General features: G+C 38.6%; 1 protein-coding gene across 1 annotated transcript in view; it reads left to right on the plus strand.

Moving 5' to 3' along the window:
* Cry1 (cryptochrome circadian regulator 1) overlaps nt 1–21037 on the plus strand; it is a 54045-nt gene that overhangs the window by 31181 nt on the left and 1827 nt on the right. Inside the window, exons 3-11 of the mRNA XM_027392492.2 lie at nt 5162–5304; nt 7856–8040; nt 8746–8834; nt 9913–10053; nt 10143–10454; nt 12762–12913; nt 13216–13418; nt 13521–13616; nt 20917–20988. Of these exons, the coding sequence (XP_027248293.1) occupies nt 5162–5304; nt 7856–8040; nt 8746–8834; nt 9913–10053; nt 10143–10454; nt 12762–12913; nt 13216–13418; nt 13521–13616; nt 20917–20988 (1393 nt within the window). The remainder of the gene's footprint in view (nt 1–5161; nt 5305–7855; nt 8041–8745; nt 8835–9912; nt 10054–10142; nt 10455–12761; nt 12914–13215; nt 13419–13520; nt 13617–20916; nt 20989–21037) is intronic.

The raw sequence follows: 21037 nt of genomic DNA on the forward strand, positions 1-21037 counted from the left end.
CCCCCCAAAGCAGCAGCAATTTGCATTTCTAATGTATGTAAATTGAAATATCCTTTGTATGAACAAGAATTTGTGTGTGTTTAAACATCCATGTGTTTGTGTTAATTGTTCTCTGCTTTAACAGTCAAAATCTTCTGTTCATGCCTTATTCATATGTTGGGACATTTCATTATTTCCTGAGTCTTTTATATGGCTCAATAGTATCAACACATATAGGTGTATTATAATTTCTTTTGCTGGTTTTCTACTGAATGTTCAGTTTATTCTTCCCTTACGCCTCTTGCTAATACATTTATTCCCAAGTAAACTTCCCTGTCCACATTTATGATCTTTTGTGAGTTTTTGTTTTTTTTTTATTTTTAAGAGGACAGTGATGACTAATCTCCATTGTCAACGTGATATTTAGAATCACCTGGGAGATGAGCCTCCGACCATGACTTTGAGGGGATTGTCTGGGCTATGTTAACTGAGGTGTCAAGACCCATACACTATGGGTGGCACCATTCCTTGGCTGAGCTCCTGGACTGTGAATGGAGAAGGGGAGCTGAAAAGCAGCATGGTTTATCACTCTCTGCATCCTGATTGTGGATGTGAAGTGATCAACCTCTTTCAAGGGACTGTAAGCCCCAGTAAATGTCTCCTTTCTTCCTTAAGTTGCTTACATTAGATTATCTTATTACAGCAGTAGCAAAAGTAACTAAGACAAGGACTTCCTGGGCCAAAAGAGTACAACATTGACATTTTACCAGTAATATAAAATTATAGTATGGGGGGCGTTTGTTTTGTTTTGATCTGATTTGAAAGACTCTTACTGATCTCCTGGTCTTAATCCAGTGAAAACTTCTCAAATGGAAATCTTGGTGTTGGTCTAAGAGAAATTAATGAATTGCCCAAGACCATACAGTTAGCTCATCTAATCTTCTCAGACAAACTGATTTTCCTGGCAGTCCTTTTATATTCTTCCCTTCCTACTTACTACACATATGCTTCCTAGCTATGTATCTGCTTATGTTACAGCTGTTTGTTACATCGTATTTTTTAAAATGTTTTTTTTTTTCTGGATTTTCAAGAAGGGGTTTCTCTATGTAACCCTGACTGTCCTGGAACTCTTCTGTAGAACAGGCTGTCCTTTAACTCAGAGATCCATCTGCTTCTGCCTCCCTGGTGCTGGGATTAAAGGTTTCTGCCACCATGCCCAGCAAAAATAGAAGTATTTCTAATACAAAAGAGACATTGCTTTTTTTCTGCATTAGAAGGTCTTCAGTGCCAGGAAACAAATCAATTTTACCTAACTTTTCCTTTTTGGCTAGTATGAAAGAAACATTTAATACTTACCTAATGTAACAGTCTTAACTAGAAGAAATTGTTTACTACTGTGGAATTCTCATTTAACCTAGGTATGTGGAAGAGTTTTGACAAGAAAGCAGACTGGAAATAATGGTAATACTTCATCCACAGCTCATAAAAATGGCAGTGTATGGAAATGGGTGCATCTCTAAATCTATTTGGTTAAGGAAAATGTCTTCTAAGATTTTTTCTTATTACAAATACCAAGGTTCTTATTTTGCTTTTAAACAAACTTCTCACAGGCCAGCAACTTTTTTTATTATGTTGAATTTTCTGCACTGGGACTGGCGAGAGGGCTCAGTGATTAAGATACTGCTTTTGCAGAGGACCTGGACTTTGTTTCTAGTACCCACATAACAGCTCATAATGTTCCAGGGCAATTCAGTGCCCTCTTCTGGTCTCTGAGGACACTGCATGCATTGTGAAGAACTTCATACATGCATGCAAATTACTCATACACATAAAATAAAAATAAATTCCAATACATATTTTTATAATTTTGCTTTTGGGTAGAGTAGCATCTTATTGTATCAAGCTACCTTACACAGAGTCAGTGAGATGGCTTAGCAGGGAAAAGCACTTGTCACCAGATCTGACAATTTGAGTTTGGTCTCTGGACCCACATGGTGAAAGGAGAAAAGTGACTCCTGCAGCTGTCCTCTGACCTCCATGGGCGTTAATGCATGTTCATGTGCATGCACTGTCTCAATACACACTAAAGTACATTTATTAATTAATGTGATATAGGTACGTGAATACACACACACACACACACACACACACACACACACACATACACACACACAGCCTTTATTCTGCTACATAAAAAGTCTGCTACATAAAAAGTCTGTATTAAAGTGCCAATTTCAAAGAACTCCTTTGGATTTATTCATGATGTCATCAGTCAGTTTGATGTAACTGGTATTTGTAAAACAGGAGATTCAGGATTTACAGAATAGACATGTATTTCTGATGCACAGAAAACATTCACCAAAATGGAGCACAGTTACTCATAAAAATAGTTAACAGAAAAGTGCAAACAGTTGAAGTCTCACAAATTCCACTGTCTGACTTCAACAGAATTAAATTTCAATAAATAGCAAGAGAATGCCAAGTATGTATAGCCCCCTAGCAGTACTCAGGGGAGTTCATAGTTTTCAATATTATTATAGAAAGGAAGGAGACAAAGAACTAACTTTTCACCTTAAAGATAGAAAAGGAATAAATTAATCTAATCATGAAGTAGAGGAAAGGAAACTGTAAAGGACTGAAGATGAGTGATAACAAGGCAACAGCTATTGTGCCTGCTCTCTGACCCCTGTGTGCCCTGCACTGTGACGTGAGCTGGGCACAGTAAGCATTTCTCCTTTTCTAGCTGCTGTGACATTAGGCCTTTTCAGTAGCCATTGCTGGTGGTTCTTTGCAAGGATATTTCAGAGAAGGAGTTGATGTGTGAATTAATACATTTAATGTTCAGGAAATGTTCTTCTCCCTGGCCTTTCAGTTTTTCTTATAGAGAGATGATCATTAATTCATTCCCAGAGAAGAAATGAGTGACATATTGATGAGTTTAGAGGAAAGAACTGGGTGAGTGTGGTTCAGATAGTTCCTTTTCTCTTCCACATGTGTTTATCCTCTTCTATATACTGTCTGAGAGTGACAGCCCATAATATTAGGGAGGATCTCCTTGTGATTGACAATGTAGGGAATGTTAAGTACTGCTGTCTAGTTCAGTAGTGAGCTGTCAGCAAGCTAATTTGTCCTTAAGCCTCGTGATACTTTCTCAAATTAAGCTTTTCTAATAATGCTGCTGATCTTTTTACCTTTAGCTCTCTGACCTATGTTCCTGAACTCAAAAAGCAGAATTATCTCACATCAAACACTTAACACCTGAAATATTACTTCGCAAAACTATATAAAACTAACTGCAAGATACTCATTAGGCAATAGGTCTTCATTACTTACCCAATAGAAGGTTGCTGTCATTAAATGACAAGAAGCCACAGTTACAACAAAATCAAGAGGACATCGGCTACAGTGCACACAAGTGCATACGTGGAAACCATGCTGCTTAGGGCTCACGATGCCCGTGCTTTCTGCTCACTATCACATGATGCAAGCCTGTGGAGCGGTGTGTCTACAAAGTGAACAGTCTTCACCAGGCCAATCTCAGCTTTTAGTCTTGTGGTTTTTCCTACTAGTCTGTACACCTTAACATGAAACATACATATGTATACACTATGTTTTCTACTCTCATTCACATTTTATTCTTAAATTACAAAACTAGCATTTGTACTAGCAAATATGAACAAGACAGCAAAATAAGTAATTATTTTCTCTCCTCAGTTCTGCTTGAAGGTAAACAGCTATTAACTGTTGTTACATTCTAGGCCTTCAAGAAAGGAAAAACTGTTAAATGCTTTATTTTTCTCCTAGTAGTTTCAAAGACATCTTTAAAAGATAACTATTATATACAGCTGACAATCACTCTATGGTACTGCTGATAGGAATATAAATCAAAACAACTGAAAATGTGCCCAGCTATCTAAGCTCTAAATGTGCTTATGTTTAATCCATCATTTTTTTTCTCAAGGATTAATTTCTAGGAAAATAGGATAAATGCCTAAATATGCTTCAAATGTATGTACCGGGCTAGAGATATGGCTCAGCTGTCCACAGAGCTTGCTGCTCTTCTAGAAGACTTGAGTTCACATCCCAGTACCCACACCAGACAGCTCACGATGGTCTATAACTCTAGCTCCCAAGGGTCTGACACCTTCTTCTGGCTTCCATGGCACTCGCATACATGAGTGCAAACACACACTAACAAATTAAAATTTTTATAAAAGCTAATTGACTGCAAAATGTATAATGTACAGTGTACCATTGCTGACCCTTTTGGTCTATCACAATGTGGTATCATTCAGTCAGTTAAATAATAGTAGAATTATGAGATTTTTTTCGTTTTGAAGTAAATCAGAACAGATTTTAGAATTCAACAAAAGTTAACTACCATCCTGAGAAGTCATTTAATTCTCTTACGTCATAGTTTCCTTATTTATAGTAACTATAAAGAGATGTAAGTTACTGATAAATAACAATCATAGTTCCTGTTTTTATTGCTGGTTCCAAGTTAACTGCTGTCAACTTTTTGTTTGTTTTTGTTTTGTTTTTTTCAAGACAGGGTTTCTCTGAGTAGCTGTTCTGGAACTCACTTTATAGACCAGGCTGGCCTAGAACTTGGAAATCTACTTGCCTTCTCCTACCAAGGGCTGGGATTAAAGTTGTGCACTGCCAGCATCCAGTTCACTGACATTTTTAATAGTCAGAAATCAGTCATTCTAAACAAAACAGTTCATACCATATCAGCTATCAAAGGTTTTTTTTTTTTTTTTTTTTTTTTAGAATCAGCAGGCATAAACTCATGTGTTCTGTCTCTGTGAACCCGAGCTTGTCCCTAAAAAAAAAAAAAAAGTCTGCAAAATGTCAAATGGAGGTGGTTTTCATTCAGAATTAAATAAGATAATGTGAATAATTGAAAAGAATGCTCCCTAAGCACTTCAGTATAAAGAATCATTTAAGTATGTTGCTAGATTGGCTCATGCCTGACACAGTGCCATTAATCTAGTTGGCATATATTTGTGATTTGCATATTTTCACATTGACAGATTGTATGCTTTCCACCTGCATATTTGAAATTTGGTTTATGTATAATTGTTTGATGTTGATTTTGAGCTTTTCCCTTATTGTTATAAGAAGAACATAATTATAAAATTGTAATATATTGTTATCCCCTTTTTCATCTTGTTTTTAGGAATGGAACATCACTAAGCTTTCCATTGAGTATGACTCTGAGCCTTTTGGGAAGGAACGAGATGCAGCTATCAAGAAACTGGCCACTGAGGCTGGAGTGGAAGTCATTGTGCGCATTTCACATACACTGTACGACCTGGACAAGTAAGTCTGTGCCTTTATTACAAGAAAATACATGATGACACTTAGCTTACCATCTTAGACATTTTTAACTACACTTTTGGGTGATATTAAGTACATATTTGAGTAAAGTTTTAAATGGAAATAATAGAATCAGAATTGTAGAAGAATTAAGTGGGTATATACCAAGCCCTTGGCATTTTACTTAGCTACATTGATTTTTTTTTCACTCAGTAATAATACCAAAATTGTAGACATAATGCATAAGATAAAAATATTTAGCATTTCTGTTTTAAACTAAGAAATGCTATTTATACATTTTTATTCAACTATTAACTCAACCACTATTGCCTTTCTGAGATGTCAGTATTATTAAATTTATACCTTGTTTGACACATCACTATAATTGACTTTGATATATTTTATGTGATTGTTATGTGTATAATAGTTTGTCCTTTTCTTTAGTTGAGATGAAAACTGAAGTAATATAACTGCCCAGCTAGAGTCATCTGAACATGTTATCATGCCTGTCTGCCAGTGTGTTTATCGAAACACTAGCCAGTCCCTGGGATGCTTTGGCCGGCAAAGATTCTGTGGCCAAATTGAGCTTAGACTAGAAGTAACATGTGCTAAGAGTTTAGGAAGTTCATAAACTGTGTAAGTTTACAGTGACTTCTGTATGAAATTGTCTTTATAAATATGAAAAGATCACAATTTATGGGCCTTTAAATGATTTTACCTTTTAAACAAAACTTAATTCTATAAGTAACATAACTAAATTTACTTCTATTTGCAAGTGGATGGGAAAAAATCATGATTTGATTCAGGCAAATGTCTTACCCTGTTATTAACCTAGAAGTGCTAAGCCCTTTTGGTAATAAGAAGTGTACCAGTTCTCTTAACTTGAATGAGTGATTATAAGGAGGCAAAATAGGATAAGAGAAGTTGCTTCTAAGTGGGAAACTCAGCTATATTGTAAAATTAGTTTTTATTGGGTTGATTGTGAATATATACTCAAGGTTATCATACTTATATGTTATGTATAAAAATGTTTTCCATGAGTTCCAGTTGGCTACTAGATAATTAAGAGACACTTGATAGTGCCATTGTAACATCATTGCATTCATCAAAATTCATTATGTGTAAACCAAAACAAACTTTACTTACAGCAGGAGACTAGATTTCCTGATGGTTTCTTTCTGTAAACGTAGTTGAGAAGAAATATACAAGGTATAAAGAAAAATATATAATGTTTGGGATGAAGAAATACTTGATTAGCAATTTTATCAGTTATATGATCTTGGCTAATTTATTTAACCATCTGTAAATGATAAAGCTGAATTTAACCTGTAATTGTAAGCCAATAGCTGGAGTGAAGAAGTGTAATTAATTATTTTAAAACAGTGTCTAGTCTTACTGTAGACCTTTGGAAGTGCTGCTGGCTGTCCTTTCCCTAGAAGTATGACTACATTGCGGTGTCTAGTGGGCGGCAAGAGCTACATAATGTACTTAAATCTAAAGGACTTTGAATTTGGGGTGCATATATCCTTAGCATAGAAATTCCTCTTTATCCATGAGGAAGACATTTCAAAGCCCTGGTGGATGCCCAAAACCACCAATTACTTAGAACCCTGTGTACACTGTGCTGTCTGTTTAAATATTACACCATGATAAAACTTGATTTGTAAACTATAATAGGAACTCAACAATAGTATTGAACAGTTAGAAAGTATGCTACAATAAGTTATATGAATTTAGACATAATATTTTTGCAGCACAGGTGAACACAAGTAACTGAAACCATGGAAAACAAAAGCTTAGATAGGGGTTGCTCTTGCATATAACAGAAAACGTGTACTGAAGTCTTTAACAAGGGCACACACACAACAGAAAACAGCAATATAGTCTTAACGAAAATTGATAAAGGAACTAGGGAGTCAAAGATGGAAAAATAAGGGGAGCAGATACATAGAATGAGAATGTCTGGAGACAGAAGGCACAGATGAGGGTTGTACTTGGGAGTTCCGCTACACAAGTAGATTTTATCTACTCTAGCCATAAAAGAGTAACAGACTGCAAATGTGCTCATTTGCTTTTCAGAATAACTATTATCTGTGTGTTTTCTGTAACATCATGATGTAACCCTCAGATAACACACAGCAAATTTTATTTTTACTGATTATTTTATGGTATAATTATCAGCCTGGTTTAGTTTTATTGGTGCCTCTGAGATCCCTTGAACTAGTTCATTTTTCACCTGTCCATTTATATCAGTTTTTATATACACAGCTTATAGGCTAGTTGAACCACTGTTAGTCTTTACCCATAGTCCTAAATATTTAACATCAATGTTTTGATGTTTGCATACTATATTATTTGACACATAGTAAATAGCTAAGAATTCAAGTGAATGATTTTTCAATTCATTAACTCTTTTAAACACATTTTCTGGTCATATCAGAAGCTACATTTAAGAGGTCTTAATTGATAAATTTTCTGATATTAAGCCTTTTTGAGCATTTCAGTTGAAGCACATTGTCATTTACTAACTGTATTTTACTCACTCTTGTAATAGGATCATAGAACTCAATGGTGGACAGCCACCTCTAACTTATAAAAGATTTCAGACTCTCGTCAGCAAAATGGAGCCACTGGAGATGCCAGCAGAGACCATCACTTCAGATGTGATAGGAAAGTGCATGACCCCTCTGTCTGATGACCATGATGAGAAATATGGAGTCCCTTCCCTGGAAGAGCTAGGTGGGTACAACTCTTTATAAATATGGTATTTAGGGGTTAGTAATCCACCCAGAGTATATGAGCAGCACAAAGTGGACCTGATGGGTTATTAAGAAAAACAAAAAAGAACACGAAGTCAGGACGGGTGGGTCTGGGAAGCTTTAAGGGGATGGGTAAGGGGAGTGAGTATGATCAAAATATGTTGTATGAAATGCTCAAATAATTTTAAAATCTATTTTTAAAGAGTTAATAAATCACTTAGAAAATTTCACTTCTAATGTATTTTTATTGGACGAAAAGTAAAGGGGAAAATAAAGGAAACCCTCATACTCTCATACTTTATATATTCTATTACATGTGACCTGCTGTCACGTGAAGATGTGCATCCTCAAGATAAGAGCCATATTGTGGTCTCAGGGGTCTCATGTTGGGTGAGGGCAGTGCAGGCCTATGTAGACCTGTGTAATCCTGGGCAGGTCTCAGCAGTCCTGTGTAGTCCTGTGTAGTCCTGGGCAGTCCTGTGTAACCTGTGTAGTCCTGTGTAGGCCAGTGTAGTCCTATGTAGTCCTTTATGGGCCTGTGTAGGCCTATAGAGTTCTATCTTGCTCTCATCATTTTTTTTTTCCTTCAGAGATTTGTTCCCCAAGTTACTGTGGTCAGGCACAAAATTATTTTTGTTTCATAATAGTACAATAATGATGATGATTTTCTTCTCTGTTTTCTTAGGCTTTGATACAGATGGCTTGTCTTCTGCAGTGTGGCCAGGAGGAGAAACTGAAGCACTTACACGTTTGGAAAGACATTTGGAAAGAAAGGTACAATGTAGATCATATACACTGCTCACACTTTCCAAATGAGCTTTCCAAAATGATTTCAGTCTAGTGTGGAATGCATCAGGCACATGCAGGTGGCTTACCCAGAGGCTTTAAATCAAAGCATGGACAGCTGAAAAAAGACTAACAGAAGTGGTCAGAACAGTCACCATCAGTCACTTAAATGCCATTTTTCTTCCTCTTGACTAGTGTCATGGTGTTGCTTCTGTGCTCCCCATCTATATCAGCTGACCATAACTGGAGCTAGAGCAGGATCATACCTATAGTTAGTAATGCTCCACTGTCCAAGACTCCAGCAGACTGCAGAAACCAATGGTAATACAAAGTCCTGTATTTGCCATGTTTCACTTATTTATTCTGTTATTATTCCTGTTAACACAGATTGATTGTACAAGACTCACATGCATTGATCATGTTTATCCTCTCCCCTTATAAACTCCTTTGCTGATAACTCTTACCCTTACACTCTCACATTGCCTTTAATAAAGCTTGCTTGGTTGTAAGTTAGACACATCGGGAAATTACTGCAGTCACTAATGGTAAAATAGAATGTTATGATCTATACTGTCTTTTTAATGTTTTCCAACTATCATTGTTTAACCATCTGAAAATCTTAGGAAAGGTAACAGTGGGCAAGGGGCACAGTTGTATTTGACTTTTCCCTCCATGTTCAAAGAGTCACATTGAAGGTGCTTCACACCTGATGCTGGGAATCTGAAGATTGTTTGTATCACATGAGCACATGGGTGGCTTCAGTGGAAGAAAACTCACCTTTTAAGTCCCTTTCTAAAATTACTAAGTCAGAACTTTGTAGTTGGGATAATAACATACTCCTTGAGGACTGCATCTTTTCAAATTCTCAGTTTTGAACTGGGGGAGGGGGGACTGCACACATGCCACAGGGGTTCTTTCCTTTCATGCAAGGCTGGGGGCTTGAGCTCATGTCTTAAGGCTTGGTGGCAGGTACTTTTACAAATTGCTGGGCTCTCTCATTAGCATAATTCTAACACTCTTAACATGATTGAAGAAGTTAATGTAACTATGTCTGTGTTTTTTCTAGGCCTGGGTAGCGAACTTTGAAAGACCTCGAATGAATGCAAATTCCTTGCTTGCAAGCCCAACTGGACTCAGCCCTTATCTCCGATTTGGTTGTTTGTCATGTCGGCTATTTTATTTCAAACTAACAGATCTCTACAAAAAGGTATTATCTGAAGTCAGAGCAGTTTTTTTTAATACTGTTCTGATTAATAATAATTTTTTCTGATAATGCTTTATGCTTTTTAATTGCAGGTAAAGAAAAATAGTTCCCCTCCACTCTCTCTTTATGGTCAACTTCTGTGGCGTGAATTTTTCTATACAGCAGCAACAAACAACCCACGCTTTGATAAAATGGAAGGGAACCCCATCTGTGTTCAGATCCCATGGGATAAGAATCCTGAGGCTCTGGCCAAATGGGCAGAAGGCCGGACAGGCTTTCCATGGATTGATGCCATCATGACACAACTTCGTCAGGAGGGCTGGATTCACCATTTAGCCAGACATGCAGTTGCATGTTTCCTGACACGTGGTGACCTGTGGATCAGCTGGGAAGAAGGGATGAAGGTAGGTGTTCTGACTGATGTAGCATTTGAAGGAACCTATAGCTATTCAAAAACATTTGGGAGTGTGTTCTATACCTAGATGTGCCAGTGCACATCTGAAATCTGAGCAGCCTGGGAGGCTGAGGAAGGAGAAGGCCATCTCGGGCTGCAGTGTGAGATGGGGAAGAGGTTGGTAGGATGATGTGTGTGTGGAGGAGGGTGGGAGGCACTTGCCTGTTTTGTATTATGGCTTTTCAGTGGATAAAGCACATAATGTCCACAGTGTAGACACAGTTTTCCAGAGCAAGGTATTAAAGTCAGACAGGAGCTAGTTAAATTGCTTAACTAAAAGTCATTTCTGTGGTTAAGCCAGCCTCCCTTTAAGAAAACTATTACTGTTCAGCACTTGACCTCTGCCCTTGTATGGTGGTGCAAGACTGTAATATCATGCAGCATGATAAACATGAGAAGATCTGGAACCCAAGGCCAGCCTGGACTACATGGTAGGCTTATCTTTAAGAGTAAGAAAAGTAATTTATTGGGTTGATGTATTTATAGGTGAGAGTTTCTGTCATATTCACCTGTGAGATCTTAGAAATAGTGAGTTCCTGCTACATGAAGTTTAAGCTGTAAATCATTTTACCATTTTAGTAAGCCTTTCATACAGACATTGAAACATACTACATTCTCTAACATCACCATATAGTTATACAGAAGACTTTCATTTATGTTTTACCTGGTGCTATCTCATGAATTCTGCCAATTCAAAGACTGTGTCTTTATAAAAAACAAAAGACTTTTGAAATTAACATTTGTGTGTGTGTGTGTGTGTGTGTGTGTGTGTGTGTGTGTGTGTGTGTGTGTGTAAGTCAGAGGACAACTTGTAAGAGTTGGTTCGTTCCACCTTGTGGGTTGTGGGAATTGAACTCAGGTCATCAGGCTTGGCAGCAAGCACTACCCAGTGAGCCATCTCACCCTCTCAAGGACTATTTCTAATCCTTTTTTTTTTGTTGTTTCATTGTTGGGTTTTTTTTTTTCATCTCCTATATCTCCTAGCACCTATTTAACAAGTTTATTAATATATTATTTAGTTATATTTTCTTTTGGATCAAAGAATTTAAAATTTAAACTACAATGCTGCATTGGCAAGCTCACTTTGTCTTATACCATGCTTCTAGACTTTCCTTTGTGATTTAGTTAGTAATGTTACTGATTTCTTTCTTTCTTTTTGGTTTTTGTTGTTGTTGTTTTGTTTTGATTTTGCTGTTGTTGTTTGTTCCTTAAAAACTGAAAAGTTTTTTTTGAGACACGGTTTCTCTATGTAGCCCTGGCTGTCTTAGAATTCATTCTGAAGACCAGGCTAGCCTTGAACTCACAGAGATCTGCCTGCCTCTGTGCCCAAGTGCTGGGATTAAAGTTGTGTGCTACCACCACCTGGCTATTTTCCCTGATGGTGATGGTACCCACCTTTAATCCCAATGCTCAGGAAGCAGAGGCAAGAGGATCTCATTGAGTTTGAGGCCAGCCTGGTCTGCAAAGAGTAGTCCAGGACAGCCAGAGCTGTTACACAGAGAAACCCTGTCTCATAAAACAAAACAAAACAACAACAACAACAAAATCTAATTTACTAGTAACTTATACTTCTTTAAAAGTCAGTGATCTGAGTAATTTTTTACTCTCCCTACAATAGCGCTTTCAAGGTTATTGTCTTAGTTACTTTTCTATTGTCATGACAAAACACCATGACCAAGGAACTTATAAAAGAGAGCTCTTAATTGGGGTCTCAGAGGGTAGTAGAATCTATAACCATCATGACCGGGAGCATGGTAGGCAGCAGGTAGGCAGGTGTGAAACTGGAGCAGTAGCTGAGAGCTTACATCTGATCCACAAGTACAAAGCAGAGAAGGAAAGAAATTGCACACATGGGAAATGGCTTTTGAAACCTTAAGCCCACTGCCAGTGACACACTGTCTCCAACAAGGCCATACTTCCTAATCCTTCCCAAACAGTTCCACCAACACACACACACACACACACACACACACACACACACACACACACACACACACACACACACCTACTTACCTCTGTGGGGGCCAATCTTATTCAATGTTCCACAATTATGAAAGTAAATTCTATCCAGAAAACTGTATTTCTAATATATTCTTTTCCTGAAATTGCTTACTAGAACAGAACATTTATTTTGGAATGTTTAATTTTACAATTCTATTCAGATTCTTGTTTTGACTTTTGATCTACAGTGACCTTAAACATGCTGCTTTGAATAATTATGTGTGTGTAAATTAATCAGTTACTGTTACTTCTGAAGGTCTTTGAAGAATTACTGCTTGACGCTGATTGGAGCATAAATGCTGGAAGTTGGATGTGGCTGTCCTGTAGTTCCTTTTTCCAGCAGTTTTTCCACTGCTACTGCCCTGTTGGTTTTGGTAGGAGGACAGATCCCAATGGAGACTATATCAGGTACGGCAAAGGTGATGTTTGTGTGGTTTGAAATAGCTACTCCAAGGAAGAGCTTTTTCTTCTTAAATAACACTTAAGAGTATTTCCTAGTCTTTGGGGGACACAGTGACAACTTTTAATCCCTGCACAGAGGCAGGCTCATCTCTGAATTCAAGGTATTCTGTATTCTTGATGGGCAGCAGAGATGAAAAGAGTAAACACATCATTTAAGTGATACTGATTTGCTTTTTGTCGCTCATAGTTAATATTTGTTGTAATGTGCATATAGTGCAGTTCATTAAAAAATTCTCTTCTCCCAAAAGGCGTTATTTGCCTGTCCTAAGAGGCTTCCCTGCAAAATATATCTACGATCCTTGGAATGCACCAGAAGGTATCCAGAAGGTAGCCAAATGTTTAATAGGAGTAAATTACCCTAAACCAATGGTAAACCATGCTGAGGCAAGCCGTTTGAATATTGAAAGAATGAAGCAGATTTATCAGCAGCTTTCCCGGTACAGAGGGCTAGGTATGTCAGTCACAGGTTATTTTTTATTTGTCTCTGTCAGATGTGTAGCTGTCATTGAATTTTGTCTTAGTCATAATTTAATAGGAAAATGTTTCCCTTTAGGTCTTCTTGCATCAGTCCCTTCTAATCCTAATGGGAATGGAGGGCTCATGGGCTATACTACTGGAGAAAATCTCCCAAGCTGTAGCGGTGGTGGAAGTAAGTGAGAAGTTTATATACTTGCTAATATAAAGAGGTTAATGAGTAAGCCTTATTGAAATAGGCATTACTTTTTTAAAAGCTTTCTTTAAAATTATAAATTGATTGTGTATATGCATACAATGCATACAAGTTATCTTAGGATTTCTATTGCTGTGAAGAGACATCATGACTACAGCAACTCTTACAAAGGAAAACACGAATTGAAGCAGGCTCAATTATAATTCAGAGGTTCAGTCCATTATCATCATGGCAGGACATGGCAGCATGTAGGCAGACAAGTTGCTAGAGAAGTAGTTGTTATATGTTGATATGCAGGCAACAAGAAATAGACTGAGACACTGGGTGATATGTTGGAGCATATATGAGACCTCAAAGCCCACCTCCACAGTGACACACTTCCTCCAACAAGGCCATACATATACATCCCTCTGTCTATTGGTAACATGTTAAAGATGCTAGAGTAGCTGAAGAATTTATCATATACCTGCCTCATCCTTTTTTTCACATTTTTTCCCTACAAAGTCTTGTCTGTGTTACTGGTTAGTTTCTTAGTTAATTTTTAATGTATGTGACAGTAGTATCAAAAGTCAGTATGGGGGCTGGAGCTATGGCTCAGAGGTTAAGAGCACTGACTGCTCTTCCAGAGGTCCTGAGTTCAATTCTCAGCAACGACACGGTGGCTCACAACCACCCGTTATGGGATCTGGTGCCCTCTTCTGGCGTGCAGATATACATGGAAGCAGAATGTTGTATACATAATAAATAAATAAAATCTTAAAAAAAAAAAAAAAGTCAGTATGGGCTGGAGAGAGAGTTCGGTGGTTAAGAGCACTTACTGCTCTTGCAGAGGACCCAAATCAGGTTGCCAGAGCACATACTACAACTGCCAGTAACTCCAGCTTCAGGAATCTGACACCCTCTTCTGGCCTCTTTAGATACCTGCACACACCTTATATTACATAAAGACAAGCAGTAACACAGACAAACATAAATTAAAAACACATACCTATTTTTTAAAAGTCAGTCTATATTGGAAATGAGTCATTATATGAGTTTTCTAAGGTTACAACCAAAACTCACACGAGGTTAAGTAACTTGATTCAAAAGAAAGCATCATTTCAGAAATGCTTTTTAAGGTACATGTTCTAAGCTGGCATTAAAAATAAATCTATCTCCTGGTTTTTATTTGTTTTATTTGTTCCTGCCTATGAAAGTTGCATATATGCTGTCTTCCTAGAATCAGTTTTGTGAAGAAGAAAAACACATATTTTTATTACCAGTCCTATACCCAGAAATAGGGGGGCTTGGGCTTGACAATAATCTCCTGGGGAGGTTAATGGTGGGTTCCTCACTTGATGTTTGAGAAAACCATCTTAGGAAGGTTAGGCATCTTAGCCAAGCTCTCACAGCTAGCTAATAAGTAGTTGCATAAGGTCATACTCCAGCTCTGGTCTCTCTTGTGCATCATGGGGCCTCCTCTGAAAGTGTGGTATTATATGTAGTGTTTATAGGGTAAATATTTCATTGCTGGGACATGACTTACCCAAAAATAGTTGCCGGTGATGACAATTTACTTCAGAAATGCTCCTTTGAGGGTCTCCTATAATTTGAAATAAATATTGGTATGTCCATTTGAAAGTCTTTCAGATCTCTTGTGCTGCCTCCTCAGCCCACACAAGTGTGAAAGACAGAATCTTTGTAGAGGGATGGAAGCACTATGATGACGGGCAGGAAGCAGAGGGATGGGAGCACTATGATGACGGGCAGGAAGCGGAGGGATGGGAGCACTATGATGACGGGCAGGAAGCGGAGGGATGGGAGCACTATGATGACGGGCAGGAAGCGGAGGGATGGGAGCACTATGATGACGGGCAGGAAGCGGAGGGATGGGAGCACTATGATGACGGGCAGGAAGTGGAGGATGGGAGCACGATGATGGTGGGCAGGAAGCAGAGGGATGGCATAGGTGGCTCCAGATGCCTGCCTGGTGAACAATGATGGTGCACACTGCTCCTGAGTCCACTCAAAGCTGAGCCCGTTTGTTTGGAGTTATCCCAAAAGCTAATCATGATAGCAAGTTAAATGGGCTACTTTTGCTTCATAAATTTATAAAGTAAGATCATTTTTCGTGGATAGGAGAATTAATCATGAAATTGCTATACACATGTAAATGTGTATAGCCTACATCACTTTTGGTGCCCTTTCTGTGAGACATTTAAAAGATGTACAGAAATACAACCTACATAGGGCTTCCCATCTAAATGAAGTGTAGAGGGGAAAAGCGATAAACTTCATATACATATGTATCTGCAGCCCCTTTCTGGTTGAGTGGAATGCAAGGGGAGAATCCCTGAGAGCTGAAGGGCCTGGGGCCATTGTGTTTAGATGGATTGGCAGTGCTGGAGTTGTCAGGTGGAGACAGAAAGCTTTTAGAATAGATACTGGTGTGCTGTGAGGAGATCTCTAGGATTTGGACTGCACAGATTAAACATTTCTCTGTCAGTGTCTACCCAGGTCCCTTGAAAGACTTAGGTGATTTTTAGTTCCATTGCTTTATGCCCAGCACCTGCCCTTCCGTCCAGTGAGAGCCTCACAAGGCTTATGAAAGCTCAGGCTCATTGGCAGTCTGTGTTGTGTTCTACTTCTGAGCTATACAGGCAGCTCTCTTTTTAATAACTAGGAAATTATTCATCTCTGAAATGCAAATAACTTTTTTTGTTTTTACACTTTTAAATTATAGCTCAGGAAATTAGCTATAGACCCAATTATATCATAATGTATTTTATTTTTTCAGTAAAATAACTACCATCTATTCCCTAAAACTAAATCTGGTTTAGTTTTAATTTTTGGTGTAATTTTTCTATTAAAAACTGTCTGTTCATCAGTATTATTATTCAGAGAAAGGCAGATTGAAGTGTGTGAGATAGTGCTTGACACACACCCACATAGAGTGACCAGTCGCCAGGCAAGATGGTTCCTGTATATCTGCTTGAGTAGTGGAGAAATGCTAACACTGTGAAAAAGACAAAACAAATACACAGAGAACCTGGAAGCTGTGAGTGTAAAATGGCAAATAGCAGTTTGGAAAAGGCAAGCATGAATTTACTGTATAACCCCAATTTCTATTCCTAGCTAGTTTCCCCAAAGAAAGCATATGTTCCCCACAAGCAAACAATTGTTTATGGCAACTTGACTTGTAGTGCCCATACAATAAAATATTATTAATAAAAGAACAATATGCTAATACATGTGCCCTATGTATGACCTCAAAAACACTGTGAGCCAGACAGGAAAAGTGTTATTTTTAGAGCAGTGGTTCTCAACCCTCTTAAAGCTGTGACCCCTTATTACAATTTCTCATGTTGTGGTGACCTCAACCATAAAATTATTTTCATTGCTACTTCACAACTAATGTTGCTACTATTACTAAATATAAATATCTGTGTTTTCCCATTGTTTTATGTGACCCCCCATGAAAGTGTTATTGGGACCAACAGGTGCCAACCCACAGGTTGAGAACCACTGTTTACAGTAAAATGTGAGTTAGTGTTCACCTTGGGCCTAGGAATGAAATGAAGGCAATGGGTGTGAGTGACCTTCTAGTTATGAAGGGAAATGTGGCTGTGGTTGACTTTTAACTTTTAAAACAAAGCACTGGGCCTACTAAAACCAGATGAATTTAGTGATATGTGAGGTATACCATAGATCTCTGGTCCTGTGACTCACTCAGCTGCTTTTGGCCAGGCCTCAGGGCTAGGACAGCTGTGCTCAGTGTACTTGTTTCCTGATTTTTCTGCCCCAGCTTGCCCTCAGGTTACTGTTACACAGAAAACTCAGAATATCTTGGGCCAGTCCTTGCACTTGCCTTTGAGTGACATCTTCTGCATAGATCCACCCCAGCTAGGCAGACAATAACATACCCTTATGTAGCAAGAACTCACACTTGAGTTGTTCAGAGAAGCCCTGTAGGGAGAGTAAGAAGAGCCTTTCTCTTCGGTGAGATGTGCTTGCACAGTTGAGTCACCCCACTCAGATAACAGTCAGTGTGCTTGTGCCTGTCAGACTCACAGTAGACATGTGGTTAGTTGACATTTCTAGAGTGTGTGTGCTTTTGTTTCATTTCAGTGTGCTTTTAAAATATTATTTAGGGAAATTAGCTTGGTATCTGGAAAACTGATAAAAAAATGTAATTCTTCACAAGCAATTGTTTTTATGTGGTCAGGTGAAATTTATATGAATTAGAAGTAATGGTTTAATAACTGCTGTGTTTAAAGCTCAAGAACCTTTGTTTCTTTGCGATAGAGTTTTTTTTTTTTTTTTTTTTGGTTTGGGGGGAGCGGGGTGTTTGATTTTTTGTTTTGGTTTTTCGAGACAGGGTTTCTCTGTGTAGCCCTGGCTGACCTGGAACTCACTCTGTAGACCAGGCTGACCTTGAACTCACAGAGATCTTCCTGCTCTGCCTCCTGAGTGCTGGGATTACAAGTGTACACTACCATGCCCAGCATTGAGATAGAGTCTTAATGTAGCCCAGGCTGCTTTATGTGTAGTCTCCTGCCTCTACCTCCTGAGTGCTGAGATCACAGCCATGAGCCCAGTTTTTATGAGCTGTTGAGGATCAAACCCTGGGCTTCCTGCACGCTAGGCAGGTACTCTATCAGCTGAGCTACATCCCTGCCCCACCTCCTCCTTTATTTGACATTGTCTGGCCTGCCTCAAATTCATTTTCCCTGCAGGGTGTGGGATTCTGGACATGATATAACTGGCAGGTTTGGTGTTTGATTTTGTAAATGAGATCTCATAAGAAACTGTGGATTTGTTTAAAAATCAGAAGCTTGCCTCTCCCAGGTGCCTGATGAACTGAGTTCAGTCCCTGGGGCCCAGTGGGTGATGGAGAGAATCCTGAAAGTTGTCCTCTGACCTCCACACTGGTGTATGTGCATGTCACACACACACACACCCCATATATACCTACACACTACACATATATACACATACGCATCTCAAAATAATTTTATTAATGTAAAAACAAAAAGTGGAAGCTTATACCATATTCTCAACCATTGTATTAGTTACTCATTTTGTTGTGATAAAATATCTTCACAAGAGCAATGTGAGGAAGAAAGATACTATTCTAGCTCACAGTCAAGGATAGATCTGACATCACCAGGAAGTGACGGTGGCCAGAATTTAAGGCAGCTGGTCACATGACATCTACAGTGGAAAAGCAAATGGTAGATGTTGCTCCTCAGCTTGCTGTATCCTTTTATTGAGTTGGGACTCCTGTATATGGAAAGATGCTGCCCACAAGTGTGCCCAAAGATTTATCTCTTAGGTGATTGCAGATCCTGTCATACTGACAGTATTAACCACCATAGCCATTTAGGTAACTGTGTGTTAGACCTATTACAGGCTCCTTCCCCATAGTGCACATAGACCTATAATGAACACTAGACGTAACTGATTCATTTTAGGGGGAAACAATAATAATGTTCAGTGTTATTCAGAAAAATATAAAAGAAAAAGATGCCTTGTATAGTTCCAGCTAACAAATACCCTATTACAGTTCAGTGTGTTTCCCTTGAGAGTCTTTTGTTGACAACTTCATACATGCAGATAGTGTAATTTCACACATGCATATGGTGTTTTAATCCAGTCCACCCCATTCCCTCTCCACCAATCCCTCTCCCTCACATATGCTATTCCAAAAGCCTGTGTTCTTTTTAGTCCACGTGGAGCCACACCCATGAAGAAAGCTGACTCCTTTCCCAGCAGCCATCAGTTGCCAGTAGCTCCTCAAGGAGGGAGTTGATAATTCCCTCCCACAGCTGGGATTTTGTACAGGTCTTGTGCATGCTGTTATAGGCATTGTAGTTTGTGTGTAACTTCTATTTTAGCCAGACAATTTCCAGTAAGTTTTAGTAGTTTTTCAGTCAGAATTTTGAGCAAAAACCCAGTGATTATATAACATAAAGGGAAAATGATCAGGTTTGTCCTTACAAAACTTTCTGGAACAAGATTTGTTTTTTCCAGTGCTGCTATCAAACCCACAGTCTGTGTATGCTCTGTAGTCTACCAACTGAGCCATGCCTTAGTCCTGAAATAGCTGCTTTGGTTTTCAAGATGTCTTACTGTATAACCCAATTTGGCCTTAAACTCAAGAGCAGCCTGTTTTGGCCTCCTGAATGCTAAGATTACAAGCATGCATCACTACACTTGGTAGGAAATGCTTTTTTAAAAAGTTATTTTCAGGCAGGCAAGTTAGCACAGGAAAGGACCTGCTGCCAAGCCTGACCACCTGAGTTTGAACCTTAGGACCCACATGATAGAAGGAAAGAACTCATAGAGGTTGTGTACACACTCACACACCATATCATAATAAAACATTGTTATTTTTGATAGGCGGTGGTGGCACACACCTTTAATCCCAGCACTTGGGAGGCAGAAGCAGGTGGAGTTTGAGGCCAACCTGGTCTACAAAGTGAATTCCAGGACAGCCAGGACTGTTTATACAGTAAAACCCTGTCTTGAAAAAAAGAAAAAGAAAAAAAATGTTATTTTCATTCGTTCATATCTTACATGCCATCAGCATGTTTTAAGTATAACTGTGCAGTAAAGACCCTGAAGACATAGAGACAGAAGTGTGTGTGTGTGTGTGTGTGTGTGTGTGTGTGTGTGTGTGTGTGTGTGTGTGTTCAGCTCCAGGGATTCTAGAGCCTCTGTGGACACTTGGACTCGTAGGCACATCCCCACGTACAAACATAACTAAAAATAAATCTTTAAAAATAATAAAGAGAGGGCTCAGTTGGCAAAGTATTTGCTATGCAAGGGCTCACACATGTAAAAAACTAGATGTGGTGATGCATATCTGTAACCCTGGCACAGACAGGAAACTCGTGGCCCCCCAAAACCCACTGGCCATCTAGTCTAGACAGTTGGTGAGCTATGTGCTCAGTGTGAGATGCTGTCTGAAAAATTAAGGTGGAGAGCAGTAGAGCAAGACATCTAAAAACCTCTGGTCTCCACACATACGAACACATACATGACATGTGCATACACACAAAAATACATACATGTAAAGACTACACACAAAATAGAAATGAAATACAACCAGTGGTTTTGCCTTGTCTGTCACTGGTCAGCCTGAACTTAAAGTTTTCTTGATTTTGAGATTGTGATCTTTGGCTCAGAGTTAAGATTAAGAAAAGTTAAATACAAATACTTATAAAAAAAACAGGTTTTATAGTCCTAATGTATACATCTTAAGTTTTTAAGTCATTTTCTTTTGTTTGAAATACAGGTTGCTCTCAAGGAAGTGGTATTTTACATTATGCTCATGGAGACAGTCAGCAAGCTCACCTGCTAAAGCAAGGTAAGGGGAAGCAAGCACTCAAGATCACTGCGCCCCCTCCTGGCCCCAC

Source organism: Cricetulus griseus, assembly GCF_003668045.3.
Source record: "Cricetulus griseus strain 17A/GY chromosome 1 unlocalized genomic scaffold, alternate assembly CriGri-PICRH-1.0 chr1_0, whole genome shotgun sequence".
In the NCBI taxonomy this organism is placed as follows: domain Eukaryota; kingdom Metazoa; phylum Chordata; class Mammalia; order Rodentia; family Cricetidae; genus Cricetulus; species Cricetulus griseus.